The sequence below is a fragment of the Marmota monax genome, unplaced genomic scaffold (assembly GCF_021218885.2).
Source record: "Marmota monax isolate L192 unplaced genomic scaffold, Marmota_monax_Labrador192_F-V1.1 WCK01_AAM20220418_F8-fsc00030, whole genome shotgun sequence".
Lineage (NCBI taxonomy): Eukaryota > Metazoa > Chordata > Mammalia > Rodentia > Sciuridae > Marmota > Marmota monax.
The window spans coordinates 8,165,433-8,182,901 of record NW_026691988.1 but is presented as its reverse complement, the minus strand read 5'-3'; the positions used below and the strand labels follow the sequence as shown (position 1 = coordinate 8,182,901).

Sequence of the window (17,469 nt, the reverse complement as noted above, 5' to 3'; positions counted from 1 at the left end):
CTCACAGATTATTTGCTGGTTTACTCCCCAATTGTCAGCTAGAGGGTGGGCATTGTGCCTTTTAACAAAATAACCCTAGTAAACTCATGAAGCCAACACTAGATGAATAAACGAGTTAGCAGGATATAAAGGTTTTCTCTCTTTAAAATGGAGATTCAGCTTCACGGCCTGCTTTCCTCACAGAATCATTTTGACAAGTCATTGAAAGGATGTATGTGGATGCATTTGTTTACTGCCAAGTAGTGTTAAGAGGTAATAATTTTACTGTTCTGTTTGAAATGGTGTATACAGCACAATTTTTCCCCCAGCATTACTGCATATCTCTTTCGTGACTTAAAAAAAAAAAAAAGAACCACTTAAAGAAATCTTCACATGTAGTAAAGCTCACATAGAATTATGTTTTTGTTCTGTACAAAGCTTGCACACCTACATGGTAATTTCATTTTTAATAGCCTATGATTCATGATCTGTTCCACTCGGTGATACAAAGAAGCAGTCTGTAAACAAATACAGTTGAAGAGACAGAGCAGCTTATGGCAGATTCTTAGTAGGGATGAACATGCAGTATGACACTCAGATATTACAGGACGGTACAGCAAACTGAAGATCACTTGAAGTTTTTGGAATCCTACTTTATGCTATATTCAAGGCCAAAGAACAATAAATCTCCCAAGAATAGTAAATTAGAATAAAGATAGATATAATTAGGTCTAGTCTCACAGAAAACATTCTCCTTTGTACTTTGGGATTTTTTTTCCCCCTCCAATGAGGAAATCATCTTGAACAGAATAGATAAACCAGGCTTGTCTTCTTGTTTGTTTGTTTGCTTTTGGGGAGGGCAGCATTGGAACTAGGGGCACTCTACTACTGAACTAGTCCCCAGCCTTTTTTTTTTTTCCTTTGTTTTGAGACAAGACTTTTCTCAGTTGCCCAGGCTGGCTTTAGACTCCTGAATAGGTAGAATTACAGGTGTGTACAACCAGACCTAAATCAGTACATCACCCAAGAATAGTAAATTATAATTCACTATTATAAATGACAGCTGGCCGGTCATTTATAAGAAAAACAGTAACAATTGTTGTCGAAAGGGTTGCTTGAGCAGTTATTAGCAGGAAAGGATGTGCATTGTCAGCAGAGTTCTGATTCACAGGCTGAGATTTCCCCCTTTAGTCAGCTTGGCTCTCATTCATTCACTTATTAATCCATCTACTCACTTAACCCCTGGCTGCTACTTCGTTTTTACTGAGCAGATTCTTCTGTGCCTGGGAGTCTGAGAGGTACTGTATGCACAAACAACGTGGCCCTGTAGAACTTATTCTAGCAGATTTTATTCCTTATACCCAGGTGAGAATCCTACTAGAAGAAGTTCTTTAGCACAAAAACCTCATTATTTAACAATGAGAATGGAACACAGCTAAATTATAGCTCTCAGGTTCTCCCCATCCACCACTGCTTCTAACTTCTGGCATTCTTTACTGTATAGTCAGTACCTATCTATCCTGCTAACTCATTTATTCATCTAGTGTTGACATCATGAGTTTACCAGAGTTATTTTATTAAAAGGCACAATCCCTACCCTCTAGTTGACAGTCTGGGGGAGTAAACCAGTATGTGAACTGCCAGTGTGATGAGAGGTGTGCACAGAGACTAGCAAGGACAAAGGTCAGAGTATCGCCTCTAGCCCAGTGGGCCATCTCTTTTCAGAGTCTTCTTTTAGGTGTGGTGGGGTACTAGGTATGGAACCCAGGAGTGCAATAGCATTGAATTACAAACCTCTCTCTTCCTCCTTTTTCTTCTCTTCCGTATTTATTTATTTATTTATTTATTTATTTATTGTTGTTGTTGTTTGTTTACTTATTTTGAGAGAGGATCTCACCAAGTTGTTGAGGCTGGCCTCAAACTTATGATTCTCCTGCCTCAGCCTCCATAGTTGCTGGGATTACAAACATGAATCACCACTCTAGGCTTTTCACAGAGCCATTTGATTCATATTGACCAAGTCAAGCTAAATGAGGAGACATTTCATTTCTGATTGTGTCTATTGAACATCCTGTATCTGTTTTCTTGTATATACAAATAAAGATATATAAAAAGCTCTTATTTTAGGAACCACCATTTTTTGTTGTTGTTTTTGTTTTTTTTGTTTTTGTTTTTTTGAGTTCTTGCAAAGAAAGACTGGCTTGAGTAAAACCTTTTGATTTTATGGGGTCTAAATCATAGGAATGTCTCTAAAGCAGTTTGTTGTCAAGCACAATGGCACACACCTGTAATCCCAGTTACTTGGGAGCTGAGACGGGAAGATCACAAGTTCAAGGCAAGCCTGGGCAACTTATTGTAACCCTATCTCAAAAGAAAAAATAAAAAGGACTGGATATGTAGCTCAGTAGTAGAGTGTTTAGCTAGTAAGCAAAAAGCCCTGAGTTTGCACTGCAAATACATATGAAGATAGATAAATAAATCAGTTTTTTTGATTTTCATTCTCTAGGGCATTTTTTAAATGAGAAAAAAAAGTATAATATTTTGGGAGATTTTGAATATGGCCCTAATTACTAGATTTAAACATCCTAACTAAATGATTTCTGAGTTTCTCTTAACCCAGTAAATTTCAGCTAAATTTCTTTCACTCCTTTAACTCTGATACTTGGAACCCATTCCTCTACTGTTGATCTCTCTTCTAGAGCATCTCTGATGTAGAAAGCATCTATCCACATTTAAACTGTGAATGTTTTACATTTGAAATAGTCATGGAAGTCCTGCATGGCATTTTATAAGTATGAGCACAGGCTGTCTCATGTTATCCAGGAAGAACTATTGCTCCCAGCTTCATTTAGTCCTGAACCCAGACTGGAAGAGACAGTCTGAGGAGTATAAATCTGTCCATTTCTGCTAGTCCTGAAGTAGGGATGGTTCTTCATACTCCATCAGCTGCCTCTAAATTATCAATTTTTTCTAATTAGGAGAGAAAATTACATTTTTTATACACCTGAGAAAAGATAAAATTCAGATTCATTAAAAGTTTCTTTTAATCCCTATTCCTCTACCTTAGGTCTCTAAAAGAGCCACTTAAACTTCATTCTCCCTTATTTGTAAATAGCATCCTTCACAGAGGAAGGTGTGCTTGGGATCTCCCAGTCCTGCTGTGACTACCCCATCACGCCCTTCTCAGGACTGTAGCTGTGGTGCAGTGTAGAAGGCGTAGGACTGAGTTAGGGTCTGGTTTAAGCCATATCACTAGTCATCTCTTTTTTCTCTCTCTCATTTGAGTCATAGCGTCAGCCCTATTTTGTATTTTATTTAGAGACAGGGTCTCACTGAGTTGCTTAGCACCTTGTAGTTGCTAGGGCTGGCCTTGAACTCAAGATTCTCCTGTCTCAGCTTCCCGAGCTACTGGGATTATAGGAGTGTGCCACTGTGTGGGCTCCTTTGTATTTTTTGAGACAGGGTCTTACTGAGTTACTTAGGGCCTCACTAAATAAATAGATGTGAGACCTAAGTCACAGGATTGTTGGGACTAATAAAATGATAATATATATGTGAAGGTGCTTTGTAAAATGTGCAACACTAACAAGTTATTTATCATATAAACAGTAGTCATCAGTTCTGAGTCAGGGTCTAGTGAATTCCTGAAAAGGACTGCCAGCATGAACTGGTTTCCCTGACCTTGGGAGTAAGTCTCCAGTAGAGTGACCTTACTTTAGGTTTGTACAGAACAGTCGGGGTTTCTGCATATCATCAAAGACAGGAGGAGACTGCAACTGCAGCTTTACTTATACCAGAATCCTGTTTCTTTTTCTTTTTTAAAAAATTCTTTTTGTAGTTGTAGATGGACAGCAAACCTTTATTTTATTTATTCACTTATATACTTATTTTTATGGTGCTGGGGATTGAACCCAGGGCCTTGTGCATAAGAGGCAAGCACTCTACCAACTGAGCTATGTTCCCAGCCCAAAATCCTATTTCTTTTAAGCCCTTTTTTCTTCTGAGAATCAGTAACTTAATTTTATGCTAACGATTGAGATTCCATGTGGAATATACATAATGGTAAATTATTTTGTGTACCTTGATTTCATTTTCAGGGAAAATGATGTGGGAATGGAAACAAGAAAAAAGTAATGTATTATAGAAAGTTTACTATTTACTTGAAATTCTTCAATTGTAATTTTTCCTTTTTGAAAACCTATCTTTAAGGACAACTTTTGTCAGTTTTTAGTTATTAAAACTGAAATTTTAATCTCTAATGTTTAGAGTTTCAAAAGTCTTTTTGTAGTTGCATTGCCTCATCAGTCCAGGTTAATGGAAGCTGGCTGTGGTCATTCGGTCATTCACTCAATAAATGCTTATTGAGTTTCTTCTTTTTGCCAGGCACAGGCCTAGGCATTGGGAATGCAGCAGTGAACAAAAGAGACCAGCTTCTGCCGGCCTCCACCTCCCATTTGTATCTGTCACAGGTGTTAATGATATTCCCAGCCTTTTTTATTTTGGGACAGGGTTTAGCTAGTTGAACTTGCAATCCTACTTCAGCCTCCTAAATTGCTGGAGTTACAAGCTGGTTGTACTTTTGGACCAGGGATTAAAACCAGAGGTGCTTACTTAATCACTGATTATACATTTCAAAGGCACTTAAATGGGAAGCATTACATTGCATAATCAGGAGCTGCCTCATTACTGCAGGAGACCCAGGTCTTGTTATGGCTCTCAGTACTGGTGTGGGTAGGTGAGGACTTGCATGTTTCTCTTAATTATTTCTTATTTTTTGATACTGAGGATTGAACCAAGGCACAGGATGCCACAGCTACATCTCCAGGCCTTTGTTTTTTTTTTTTTTTTTTGCAGGGGTGGGGCTGTGGGAGGGGAGTTGGTATTGAACCAGGATTGAACTCAGGGGCACTCAACCACTGAGCCACATCCTCAGCCCTATTTTGTATTTTATTTAGAGACAGGATCTTGCTGAGTTGCTTGGCACCTTGTAGTTGCTGAGGCTGGCCTTGAACTCCTATCTCAGCTTCCCAAGCTACTGGGATTACAGGAGTGTGCCACTGTGCAGGCTCTTTTGTATTTCTTGAGACAGAGTCTTGCTGAGTTACTTAGGGCCTCACTAAGTTGCTGAAGTTGGCCTTGAACTTGTGTTCCTCCAGCCTCAACCTCCTGAGTAACTGGGATTATAAACCATATGTTATTATTAATTCTTTACAAAATTTTTTATAATATTTAGCATGTACTTAAAAGAAAGCTAGAAATGGCACATGCTTTATTGATTTGTTGTCTATTGACAGAATTTGTCAGTGCAATTTAAAAAGTAAACTATTACAAACTTCAATGTGCTTATGATTTTTATAAACAAAGTTGATTTTCAACTTTTCTGTTGTTTTAGAAGTCAACCTCATATTAGTTAGTGAATATTTTAAGTGACAAGTTAAAATTTGTCTTTCTAACTTTATCTTCAAGTTCTTTCTTTCTTCAAAATATCATTTTGCTTTCTCTAAAACCCAATAACCTAGTATGGTGGTGCATGCCTGTACCTAGAAGGCTGAGATAGAAAGGTCACAAATTCAAGGCCAGCCTGCATAACATAGTGAGACCCTGTCTCAAAATGTTTTATAAATGGCTGGGGATATAGGTCAGCATTAGAACACTTGCCTGGCATGAGCAAGGACCTGGTTCAATTCCCAACACCACCAAAGGAAGGGGGAGAAAAAACCCAAAAAGCCCTTGACTGACCCTTAACAAATTGCCTGAGAAGGGACCACATGACCACTTTCCTGTTTCACAATTAAACCCTTTGGAGGCAGGGCCCTATTTTCCTACAGAAAGGTTAACCTAAAACTGAGCCTGGTGGTGCACACCTGAAGGCCCAGTTACTCCAGAGTTTCAGTTGAGCTCAGGAGTTCCAGACCAGCCTGGGCAACATAGTAAGACCTCGTCTCAATAGAAACAGACCAAAACAGGCATACCTAAAACCAAAAGCAAAGTGTAACATGGTCATCACCTGCCTTCTCATGAGTTCCACTGCTTGGTTTATGCAGGCTCCTGATGGGCTTTTAAAAAGTACATACAAGAGGAAGTGAGGGGAAGGGGAAAAATAATATAAGGGGGACAAACGAATGTCAGTAGAGGGAGCAGAGAGAGAAGAGGGGAGGGGAGGGGAGGGGAGGGGGGATAGTAGAGGATAGGAAAGGCAGCAGAATACAACAGACACTAGTATGGCAATATGTAAATCAATGGATGTGTAACTGATGTGATTCTGCAATCTGTATATGGGGTAAAAATGGGAGCTCATAACCCACTTGAATCAAATTGTGAAATATGATATATCAAGAACTATGTAATGTTTTGAACAGCCAACAATAAAAAATTTTTAAAAAAATAAATAAATAAATAAATTTACAAATTCTATGAAGTCAGAGGCTTTTGGGTGCAAGGCTTTTAAATTTGTTAATGAAGCACTCCTATGTGGTCTCTAATGTGTGAGGCAGCTTCCTGTTTTGAACATGAGACCCTGAAAGTATGATGTCAATTTAGTAGATAGAACAACCTGATTTTTAGTGTGATTATTGTTATTGTTTCTATATGAGCCTATAAAGGTAGCCCTCTGCTGGACAAATGGGGACGCACATGCGCAGACACACAGGGCATCTCTGTATAATCCAAAATCCTCACTGTGCCCAGTGAGTCCAGTGACTTGGCCCTGTGTCTCCAGGCCCAGAGCCTGTTGATCTCACTCTGCTTGAGTCATTCAGATCTCCCTGTTTCTTGATCACATAAGGCACTTGTGACCTCAGGGCTTTTGCAGGCTTTTTGTGGAATATCTGCACAGCTGACTCCCTCATATCCACCAGGTATTTACACAAAAAAATTATCATCACATCAAAACCTTCCTTAGACCTCATCTAAAAATTTAAGCATCCTCTTCATAATGCCCTTTATTGCTTTGTTGTCGCCTTAGCATTTAACTCAATCTAACATTCTATGTCTTTTTCATTCTAGTTATTATTTTTTATTTATCTTGTTTACTAGATTTTTCCTGAGTAGGATGGTAAAGCCCATGAGGACTGAGGTTTTCATCTTTATGTTGGCTGCTATATTTCTCAGTGTACAGAACAGTGTCTGGAACTTAGTAAATATTTCATGTGAGCTGAATAAATAAGTTGATTTTCTGGGCGTTACATGCTAAGCATTATACTGATGCTCACTATCTTTATGATGATGTGAGATTGGTTCTGTTTTTGTCCTCATTCTTACAGGTAATAAATAAAAACTATGTCATAGCTTGAGGAGGGTAAGTAGTATGACTGTATTTATATACCAAGTGACAGAATAGAAACTGAGTTCCTGTCAGGCTGATTCTAGTCACTTCTAACTAGTAAACACCTGCTCAGTATCAGCTCAGTTTGGATCCTGTTTGTTATTAAGAAACAAATTTTTTTATATTGAAAGCATAAAAATAATAGAAATTTCATAGAAACACAAAACATCATTTATATTTTTTGATGAAATAGCAAAAAAACCACAAATAAATTATGACCTTACGTTGTTTTTATTTTATATTTTGTTGTTGCTGGGTATCAAACCCAGTACCTTGTGCATGCTAAGCAGGTGCCCTACCACTGAGCTATACCCCCACTCCTACATAATGCTTTTAAATAGAAGAAAAATGCTTTGGAATTCTCAGGAGAGTTATAATATTCAAGTGTATCACTGTAACTAAGGACACATGTACTGACTGTTCTAAGACGTAAAGTGATATTTCATTCATCACATTAATGAGACCAAAGAATATTTTAATATATTTTTTAAAAAAACCATTTTTTCTCTCATATATATTTTTTTGTCTTACTTTCAGACCTTCCACTTGTGCTACGGGTTGATGACCGGCAGCGGCTGGCCCGGGAGCGACGCGAGGAACGGGAAAAGCAGCTAGGTACCCCAGACCCCCATCCCCAGCCTCATGTGGTCATTGAGGGACACTCTTATTGACATGTGACACTTTCTTCTCCAGGACAAGGGACACTTGACACTGGGCAAATGGAAGTCGCTGTAATAACCATGCTGCCTTGCACACCTTTATGAAGATTGTGAAGCTGAGTTTAGCATGTGATAAAAACACATGCTGTTAAATAACAGCAGGCTCCAGCTCCGGGATTAGGGAGCTCATTCATTTCTTAGTACATTGTAATCACAGTGTATCATGGGGCCCCACAGGGCGTACACTTAGGAGAGGGGTGATGGTGTTACTTACATTTTAAACCTGAGAATAAACAAGGACAGTAAACAGTTGGTTCTGTTTTCTGACAAGTTTGAGGCTATGCACTGCTGGGGCACTTAGTGGCTTCCATGTTAAAGCAATGCTGCTGTTGAATTTATAGACAGAAGCATGAGAGGGATTTTCTCCTATTACCAGAGGCCCTTTTGAATCGGGCTCAGTGGCTCTGATATTTGACTGCAATCTCCTGGCAAACTGAATCAGGACTAGCTTACCAGAAAACGGAGACCTGAACACTGGGGCAGAACAGTCACTCTCTCTAGAACCTTGGGCATGGAAGCTGGCACCAGCTCCCCTTCACTTGATGTCCATTTATACGGTTGCTGGAACAGGATACTCTGTTTATGTACCTTGAAAAGATAAAATGCCAGGTCAGTGTGTCCAGAATGTGTAGGCATTTAAAACAAAGACTCGCTAAGGTTGCCAAAATCTTTCCAGAGTATGGCCCATAACTTTTTTGAAGTCCTGCAGCCTAAGAGAGGTAACATTCCTACCGTTACACAGAGGAGACTAGCCCCAATGTCCCATCTCTTTATTATTCCTTTTCGAGAACCTAGACTTTTAGAATTGTGTGGATGCTGGTTTTCAAGTCTGTTGGCACGGCTCGCAGGCCTACTCCTCTCCCTTGCTGTAATGGCCAGGTGAGGCCATCTCTTCTGTTGCCAAACTTTTTTAGACACAGATTTCAAGAAGTTGGTGGAAATGAAAAGGCGCTACTGTTTTTCTGAGGCTAGTGTTTCCTCCAGGCCTAATGTTCCCTGTCCCTAATGGGTTTCCAGCAGGAAGGCAGGCAGGCAGCTTCCGGGGAAGCAGCCGGGCCATGGCCTTGAGGCTTCCTTTCTCCTATGCACCATGTCCATTGCTCCCCAGTAAGAAAGATTGGTAGGATGATGGCCAGAAGTGAGGGAGCAGGGGTGAAGGCAGAGCTATGGAAGCCAGAAGAAGCTCCAGATGACCAAGCATAAGAAACTGACTACTATGCTGGGGTGGTTAATTGTTTGCACTGTTTCTAGATCCATCCCAGTTAGCACTTTTGTCCCCTTCCATCACCTGTGTTGCCTCAGAGGTACAGCATTCCTAGAAGGAAAGCATTCCGTAGTGTCAGGAGGCCACTCCTTTATGGTTTAAATCCCACTGTTAGTTAGCTTTTACATATTTAACTCAGATCTTTTCATCGTGGTTTCTTTAATATTCTAAGCCAAGCATTAGTAGCTTTCTGTGGAAAGCAGGAATATGCCAGTCAAACAAAAATAATTTCACTTCTCATGCTGTAAAGGTGTAAGACTCCCAGTTCTGAGAGCTGGGGTTATAATTCAGTGGTAGAGCACTTGCCTAGCATGCTTAAGGCCCTGGGTTGAATCCTCAGCACTACCAAAAAAAAAAAAAAAAAAGACTTTTACCTCTGAGTCTGCAAATTCTCCCTAAAAGTACCTAGCTTTGTATGCCGAGTGGCAAGAATTTTGAAGTTGTAGCACCATATTTCAATTCATAGCAATAATACCAAACATGACTCATTAATTTATATGTTCAAAAACTTCACTGTCCAGACATTGTGATGAAAAGATGGGTAAAGGGAGTCTAGTGAGGCCAGAGAAGCCAGCAGTAGGTATAGTATGTGATCTGTGTGCTGACAGTGGGTGTGCACAAGGGTACTGGGAGTCCATAGAAGTGCCTAACCCAGCCTGCCTTGTGTCTGGTCCCACTGAGCTCCCAGCATGGAGTCAACCAGAGGGACAGATGGGCAGGGATTATAGAACAGAGTGGGGGAAAAAGCAGGTGGAAAAAAGGCATTCACTAAGAAACCCAGTTTGTTCTTCAGATTATTATATGGATCAAAGTAACTTTCAGATAATTCTATGATTTTATTTTCACAACTTTTCTCATTATGTGAGTCAGTATATAATATACATTCTTCTCCTTATTCCTAGTCCTGCCACATTAAGTATCACATTTATTATTAATTCTGACTTCATCTCTTTTTTTGTTACTAGAGTCATCATTTTAATGTCAGTTCTAATTTTTATTTTCTTTGCATTATTTTCATTTTCTTTTTGAACTTTAAAGCAGTGCCTTTTACCTACTGTTTTTAGTTTAATCTATTATAATTGCCAAGTCTTGTGAGGCTTCCATCAATCTTCATAAATATGTGAATAAACATATGCAAAATTTGTATATTTGTATAAGTGTCATGAGAAATCCAGCACCTAATCTAAGCTGTGCCTTAAGAGAACATGAGAGTTGTTTCTAAAAAACTTTAATACTAAACAAATATCACAAGGTACACCTGACTACTCAGAAACTAAAATTGTGCTTTCCAGAAGGTGTGACAGCACTGGAATATTTTAAAAAGAAAGAAAAATGTAGGGTGTGGTGGTGCATGCCTATAATCCCAGCTATTTAGGAGAATGAGTCAAGAGAATCCCAAGTTGGAGGCCAGTCTCAGCAATTTAGCAGGACTCTCAGCAATTTAATGAGACCCTGTCTCAAGAAGAGCTGGGGATGTGACTCAATGGTAAAGCGCCCCTGGGTTCAATTCCCAGTACCAAAAAGAAAAAAAACCTATTGCTGAATAAAAAATATATGGAGTGTGCTTACTTTGAAAACAAAAACTAGTTCATACTATCAGCTGTTATTGAGCTTTCAAACTGAAACTCTTCAAGTAAAAAAAACAAAAGGGGCGGGTGGAGAGGAGTCCATAAATTTTGAGAAGCAGAGTTAAAAATGAATGACCAGTGAGACTGATTTTTACTGTTGGATATAGGTTGAAATTAATATTGAAATCATTAAGGTTTTGGGTTCACATATTTTAAAAAGCAAGGTAGTGGAGGGGGAGTGAAAGTCTTGTGTCTTGTTCCTGGTGGCCTAGTGTGCTGGCTCTATTTGCACGTAGGAAAGCTCTATTGGTGATTTTCTGTGGGTAGATCTGAATCATGCTTTAATGCTTTTTAATGGTAGGATTAAAGCACATGGCCTGCTCTTTCTACATTATCCTTTAATTTTTCACATAAAATCTTGTATAATTCTTCATGTCTGAGACTGTCCTCTCAGTTGTTTAGGCATATGACCTCTGAAAGCTTTATTTTTCTGCCTTAAAAGCTTTATAAGTGGTCTCCTCAATCACACCATCTGATTCTGTTCAGGCCATTCTTTCAAACTGCCCTATCTTGAGTGCTGTATCTCTTTGGCTTTCTCTCCTCTAAGCTTTAGTTTTATATTTCCTAGGAGTGGTGAGGGTATCATTTGTTCTGATTGGTTCAACTCTCCCTTTTTGATGTTGTGGGTTCCACATTCCCAGCTACTCATAAGGCAGCAGCTGGTGCCCTACTGCCTGAATCTCAACTTTTGTACAACTTAATTGTGCATTTATCTCGCACTCTCAAACTGAATTGTCATGATAATATCTGCGTCCTAATCATTTGCACTAGCTCTTTTCTGGCTTCAAGAAATTATTTCGTGGTGATTTGGGAATCTGAGGCAGGAGAATTACAAATTCAAGGCCAGCCTGGACAACTGAGCAAGACCTTGTCTCAAAAATTTTTTAAATAGATGGGAGGGAGTGAGGTGCTGAGGATGTAGCTTGGTGGCAGAGTATTTCTTTTTTAGCCGTTTTTTAAATATTGTTGCTGCTAGAGGCACTGGGTTCTTTCTGACTGCTATTGGGTCTTTTATAAACTGAAACATTCTCTCTTTGATGGCTGGACCACCACTGCCCACTGACTAGACTCCATTCTGGCTTATTGGGCCATTTGTAACAACCAGTTGTCAGTTTGGACTCAGTCTCATCTTATAACTAGGGCTTCATCTACCGTATCCCAGTATGTGTATAGAAGTTGACATACTCTATCCCCACATTCTTTAAGTCACAAGTATAGGTGCTTCTGTCTTCAAAACAAATTTTATATCCATGCTTGTATATTTACTACCGGTGCCATCATCCTAGTCCTGGCCTTAATCAATTTATGTCTTAGTCACTGAAATTGCCCTACAGTTTCTTTATTCCTCCAGCTGTAGTTAGTGCTAGTCCTTCTCTTCAAAGCCTTCCCAGGAAAACTTCATCATCTACCCCCTTCAGAAAATCCTATCAGTTTTTTGCTAAATGCTCTATCTTACATAAGTATTGTATTTTCTTGCACATTCTATTTTTATTTTACACTTTACTCACTTTTTTTAGATTTAAATTTTACGCAACTTCCTGGTTATACATGTTTTAAGCTTATAAAGGGTACAACCATGGGCCACACAGAGTGGTGCACCCCTACAACCCTAGATACTTGAGAGGCTAAGGCAGGAAGATGGCAAGTTCAAGACCAGCCTGGGCAACAGACCCTGTCTCAAAGTAAAAAATGGGCTGAGTGTGTAGCACAGTGGTAGAGCATGCCTGGGTTAAATCCCCAGTGAGAGAGAGAGTGAGTTAAAGAAAGAAAGAAGGAAGGGAGGAAAATTTAAAAAGGACTATGGGTATAGCTCTGTGGTAAAGCAGTGGATTTGATCCCGAGCACCACATTAAAAAAGAAAAAAGTCTTGCCATGGTTTCTAATTCTCTGTACCCCTGTGCATAGCACAGTGCTAAGTATAAAGCACATATAATAAATATTTGCTGACTTTCCTTACTGTACAGAATTTGATGAAATAATAATAGATAATGTTTGAGTACTACCTATGGGCCAGGTAATATCTTAAACACTTCAGTATGCATTATAACCTTTAGTAGAAAATTAGTACAGAGATTGTATTTTTGTGTGTGGTACTGGGAATTGAACTCCAAGCACACTCTATCACTGAGCCACATCACCAACCCTTTTCATTTCTTATTTTTGAGACAGGGTTTTGCTAAATTTAGCAAGACTATCTTCAAACTTGAGATCTCTCCTGCCTTAGCCTCCTGAGTAGCTGGGATTTCAGGCAAGTGCCACTGCGCCCAGCTTGTGTTTATACCTTTTGTTGTGTGGGCCTGCCATAGGTCCTAATATAAAGTATTTATTAGATTGCCCTTTAAATTTAAAATACAATCTGATTTAGCTTAAGGAAGATAGAGTAGTTGATAGACCCTTTCTTCTTTCTGCCACATTAGCTATTTAAGCATGTTTTTAGTATATATAGGATCAGGATCCACCTGAAAATTCCTCAATAAGCCATGATGCTGTCGAGTAGGGAGATCTTTCTGCTTTAGACATGAACGATGGACTTTCTGAAGGCTCAGGATTGGAACTGCATCCTATTCACTTCGGAGGAAGGGTAACTCTTAACCTCTAGAAGGGAGATGGGCAGCTGCCTGTGGATTCTCACTTGACTCAGAGGGAAAAACCTGAGTGTTGAAGTGGCTTCTGACAACATTTTTGAGAAAGTTAAACGGCATTTATTTCCGGTTGCTTTCAAGTCCATTAGGAGTAATAGATCCTTTTGCTAATTTCTCTTCAGAAACCGTTACAGGAATCAGAGTGTGTAGCATTTGTGCAGCAGAATGTTGTGTTTTACTATAGCTAGCTTAAAGCATGACTAACCCCCGCCTTCTGAAGTTACTTTGTGTTATTTTAAATTCATCTGCACCTTCAACTAGTACTTAACATGTGGGTAGTATTGAGCCTGGATGCTGGGGATATTAAGCGAAGAAGATAAATTTCTTAACCTCCTGGAAATTATATTCTAAATGAGGGAGGAAGATAATAACATAGATTGCGTAACATTTTAGCTGAAATTTATTTCTTATGCATCCCATAACTAATTTATCATCAACTGTCCTTAAAACAGATCCAGAATATAACCCCTGCTCACAACCAGCGCTGCTAGTGCTGCACCCCAGCCACCAGCCTGTCACCTGGGTGTTGCCGCAGCCTCCACTGCCTCCCTCATCTCCCATCCACAGAGTCCCTTTTCAGTGTGTTTGAAATATTATGTTTAATTTTTGTTTAAGTGCCTTGACACACTTTTGGCACTCAGTAAATATTTAATTATTTTGTCTTTTTCTGAGACTGAAATTTTTTCCCTGTTTTTTTTTCAGTGCTGGGAATCAAACTCAAGGACTCGGCGAGTGTTTTATAATGGAGCTATATCCCTAGTCCTCTGAAACCAAAGTCTTTATGTGACTAGACCTGTATTCCCAACTAGGGCTTTTGGGGGTTTTCTGTATTCTATAAAATCATGAAAAATAATCACAGAATAAATGATTAATTAATATAGTTCTTGAAGAAAATTGAGCTTATGAATCTTTAATTAATTTATATTGGCTTTCATACCCAAGTGCAAACCTGTATACAAGATCTATCATACTGTAGTATTTTTGAACAAATAAGATAACTGTAAGAAGGATCTTAACCTTGAACAAACTTCATTTAGATTAAAGTCAAGGTATTTTTTCCTAGGAAATTTCTTCAGACTTCCTTTGTCCATCCAGTGATAGTTTTTACACTATGGTTGCTTTGTTTGTAATGTTTTTTCTCCCTAATCTCAATTTTATGTCAACTCGGAACAGTGCTATTAATAAGTATAGCCAAGAGATAAACCATCATTTCAGTCTGGTTTAGAATATCATCTCAACAATGCTGATAGGCAAGTTGGCATTAATGAACAAATAACAAATAACACTGTATGTAGTCCTGACTGGGTTTTTAACTGCGTTGGGGTACAGCTCAATGCTAGAGTGCTTGTCTGGCATGCACCAGGCCCTGGGTTCCATCCCCAGCAATACACACCTATAAAAGAATAGAGTTGTGCCTGAAACTCCCCCTGATTGCATACTTCACATTATTTGATTAGGATGGTCATTGTTTTGAGAAGGGATTTTCCTCTTTAGAAACTATAGACAAAAATATACGGGCATCAAGGAAGCAGTCTTTCTCATCTAAATGTTAAATGGATAAACTTTGGCACAACCATGGTCAGTCTTGGCATCTAAACCTTCTATAGTTGGCACTTACTAAATTTGTGTACAAAACCTCACAAGGCCAGACTGCAGGTAACAGACAACTTAAGGATCCAAATACCCATTAAGTGGGAGGAATATGGACATTAGCACATACCAAAGCAGCTGTATCATGAGTCAGGCTGGGGCCCGGAAAGAATAGCTTGTTGTTCAATGGATTGGGTAAGCAGAAAATGAGGCCATAACGTAAAATGAGTCATGTGACTAAGAAGCCATTATTTTTTTTTCTTCCAAATATACCTTGCCTTTTAGGGTAAAAATAAAAAGATTTTAAAACCTGAAAAGTGAGGGATATTATAAGCAGATGTTAAGAGAGGCTGAGTGTTCTTGGAAGATCAGAACCTTCAAATGTGGATGGGCTGACTTCTCCTGTGATGGAGGAGGAGGTTAGTGGTCAGGAGATGCCAGCCCAGGCCCCTTAGCACAAAGGCTCATTGTTTGCTTCTTGAGTCAGGCAGTGCGGGGTTTGAATTCCAGCTCCACCACTTTACTTGTTGTGAGACAGCGGGCAGGTTACTTCACTTCTCTGTTTCTCAGACTTCTCATCATGATGTAAGTTTAATAGCAGTGTCTGCTCATGGAGAGGTTGTAAAGACAAACCTGTGAATCACTTAGTGTCGGCATGCAGTCAGAGCTGATAACATGATGATGGTGACAGAGATGAGGATGGCAGGTCACAGGATTCCCTGGCCCTGACTCAGAAACATGGAACCGGGAAGCCTTCGGTTTCAGATCTCAGGAGTGGCAGGTGGAGGGATGTTCTTGCCTTCTGGGAGGGGCTCACAAGACAGCCAGATGAAGGGAACCACCACCTCCTATGAGGAGGGTGAATGGATTAGCCTGAGGCTGTAGCAGAAGAGTTCCAGTGACAGCCATTGGTCTGTCCAGCAAAACTCCTTGCTTGATCGGAGGTGAAACTCTGTTAAGCCTGGCCCTGAGGATGAGAATGCCTGGAAGGCCTTTTTCTTCCAAATGTACCTTGCCTTTTAGGGTAAAAATAAAAAGATTTTATGTGCTAATGTCCATATTTCTCCCACTTCAGGGGTATTTGGATCCTGGAAACTTTGATCTCTTTGTTTTGCTTCCTTATCTCAATAGTCATTCAGCCCAGGTATCAAGGAGAACTGCTGTCCTAGCACTTCAGTCCCATGGAGGCCAGCGAAGTAGGAAGGCCCAGTAAGGGCAGAGGATGGTCTCATAGGTATCCTAAAAGGTCATGCTTCTTTTTCCTTTTCCTTCCCCTCCCTCCCTCCTTTCCTCCCTTCCTTCCTTCTTTCCTTTCTTCCTAACTTTTTTTCCCTTTTGTGGGACTGGGAATTGAACTCAGGAGTACTTTTCCACTGAGCTACATCTGCAGCCCTTTTTATTCTTTGTGACAGCCTCACTAAGTTGCTGAGTCAGGCCTCAAACTTGCCATCTTCCTGCTGGGACTACAGTGTGTACCTTCCACCCCCAGCAATGTCACGCTTCCTACCAGACAGTTCTTCCCCATTTAATATCCAAATGCGAGTCGAATGGAAGAACAATTTAAATGACGGATTGAGAAGGCTTTGAATTATCACTAAAGCCAATAGAAGTCACCTTGCTTGGAAGCCCTTGAGTCCTTTAACTCTTTATCTTTAGTTCATTTATTGAAATGTACTTTTACTGTCTGCTTAACTAGACATTGTGAATGTGGGGAAGAGCTCCAGTAGTTAAACACAGGGTGTTACCTTCTGCAGTGTAAGGACAGTGATGGAAAACTGAACAGAGCAGTTCAGTTGGAGCACTTTAGCTGTTCAGAGGAACTGGTGTTTGACAAGGATTTGGAGGATCATAAAGTTTACAGGTGGAAGGAAGTATTCTGGACAGAGGTAGCCCGTGTCAAGGTTCAGAGTGATTTTAAAGCCAAACCAAAGAGTTGGGCAGGGGAACTAACAAGCTGTCCTGGTTTGTTTGGGGGGAAGCTGTCTCTGGAAATAGTGAATATGATAGATTTGAAGAGGTAAGGGTTAGACGTCAGAAGCAAGAAGAGAATGGGAGCTTGAAGTCATAGCAAGAAGCCTGGAGAGGCTGTACTGCATGTGAAAGATTGTTCTGATATAACAAGATTGTTCTGTTGTTTGTGTTGAGTTAGGGTGGAGCATCCATGAGGGAGGAAGGGAGGAAGACCTTGGCGTTTCTAATTTTATAGGCCATTTGGCCTGTGAAATCTGTTACCAGAACACACATCAGTTGCCAATTTGGGGTAGGGAGGAATGTGCAGATAATGACTAAAGGTTATGCGATGGATCTAACTGAATACTCAGGT

The 17,469-nt window shown here is 39.8% G+C and overlaps 1 protein-coding gene across 9 annotated transcripts in view; it reads left to right on the top strand.

Moving 5' to 3' along the window:
• Window positions 1-17,469, top strand: part of Map7 (microtubule associated protein 7) — a 175,748-nt gene that overhangs the window by 112,636 nt on the left and 45,643 nt on the right. For 8 of the 9 annotated variants that reach the window (XM_058581462.1, XM_058581474.1, XM_058581463.1 and 5 more), the window contains one exon: window positions 7,841-7,918. In XM_058581462.1, the coding sequence (XP_058437445.1) occupies window positions 7,841-7,918 (78 nt within the window). Of the gene's footprint in view, window positions 1-4,642; window positions 4,711-7,840; window positions 7,919-17,469 lie in introns of those variants that run through there. The other variant, XM_058581469.1, reaches the window with a different exon arrangement.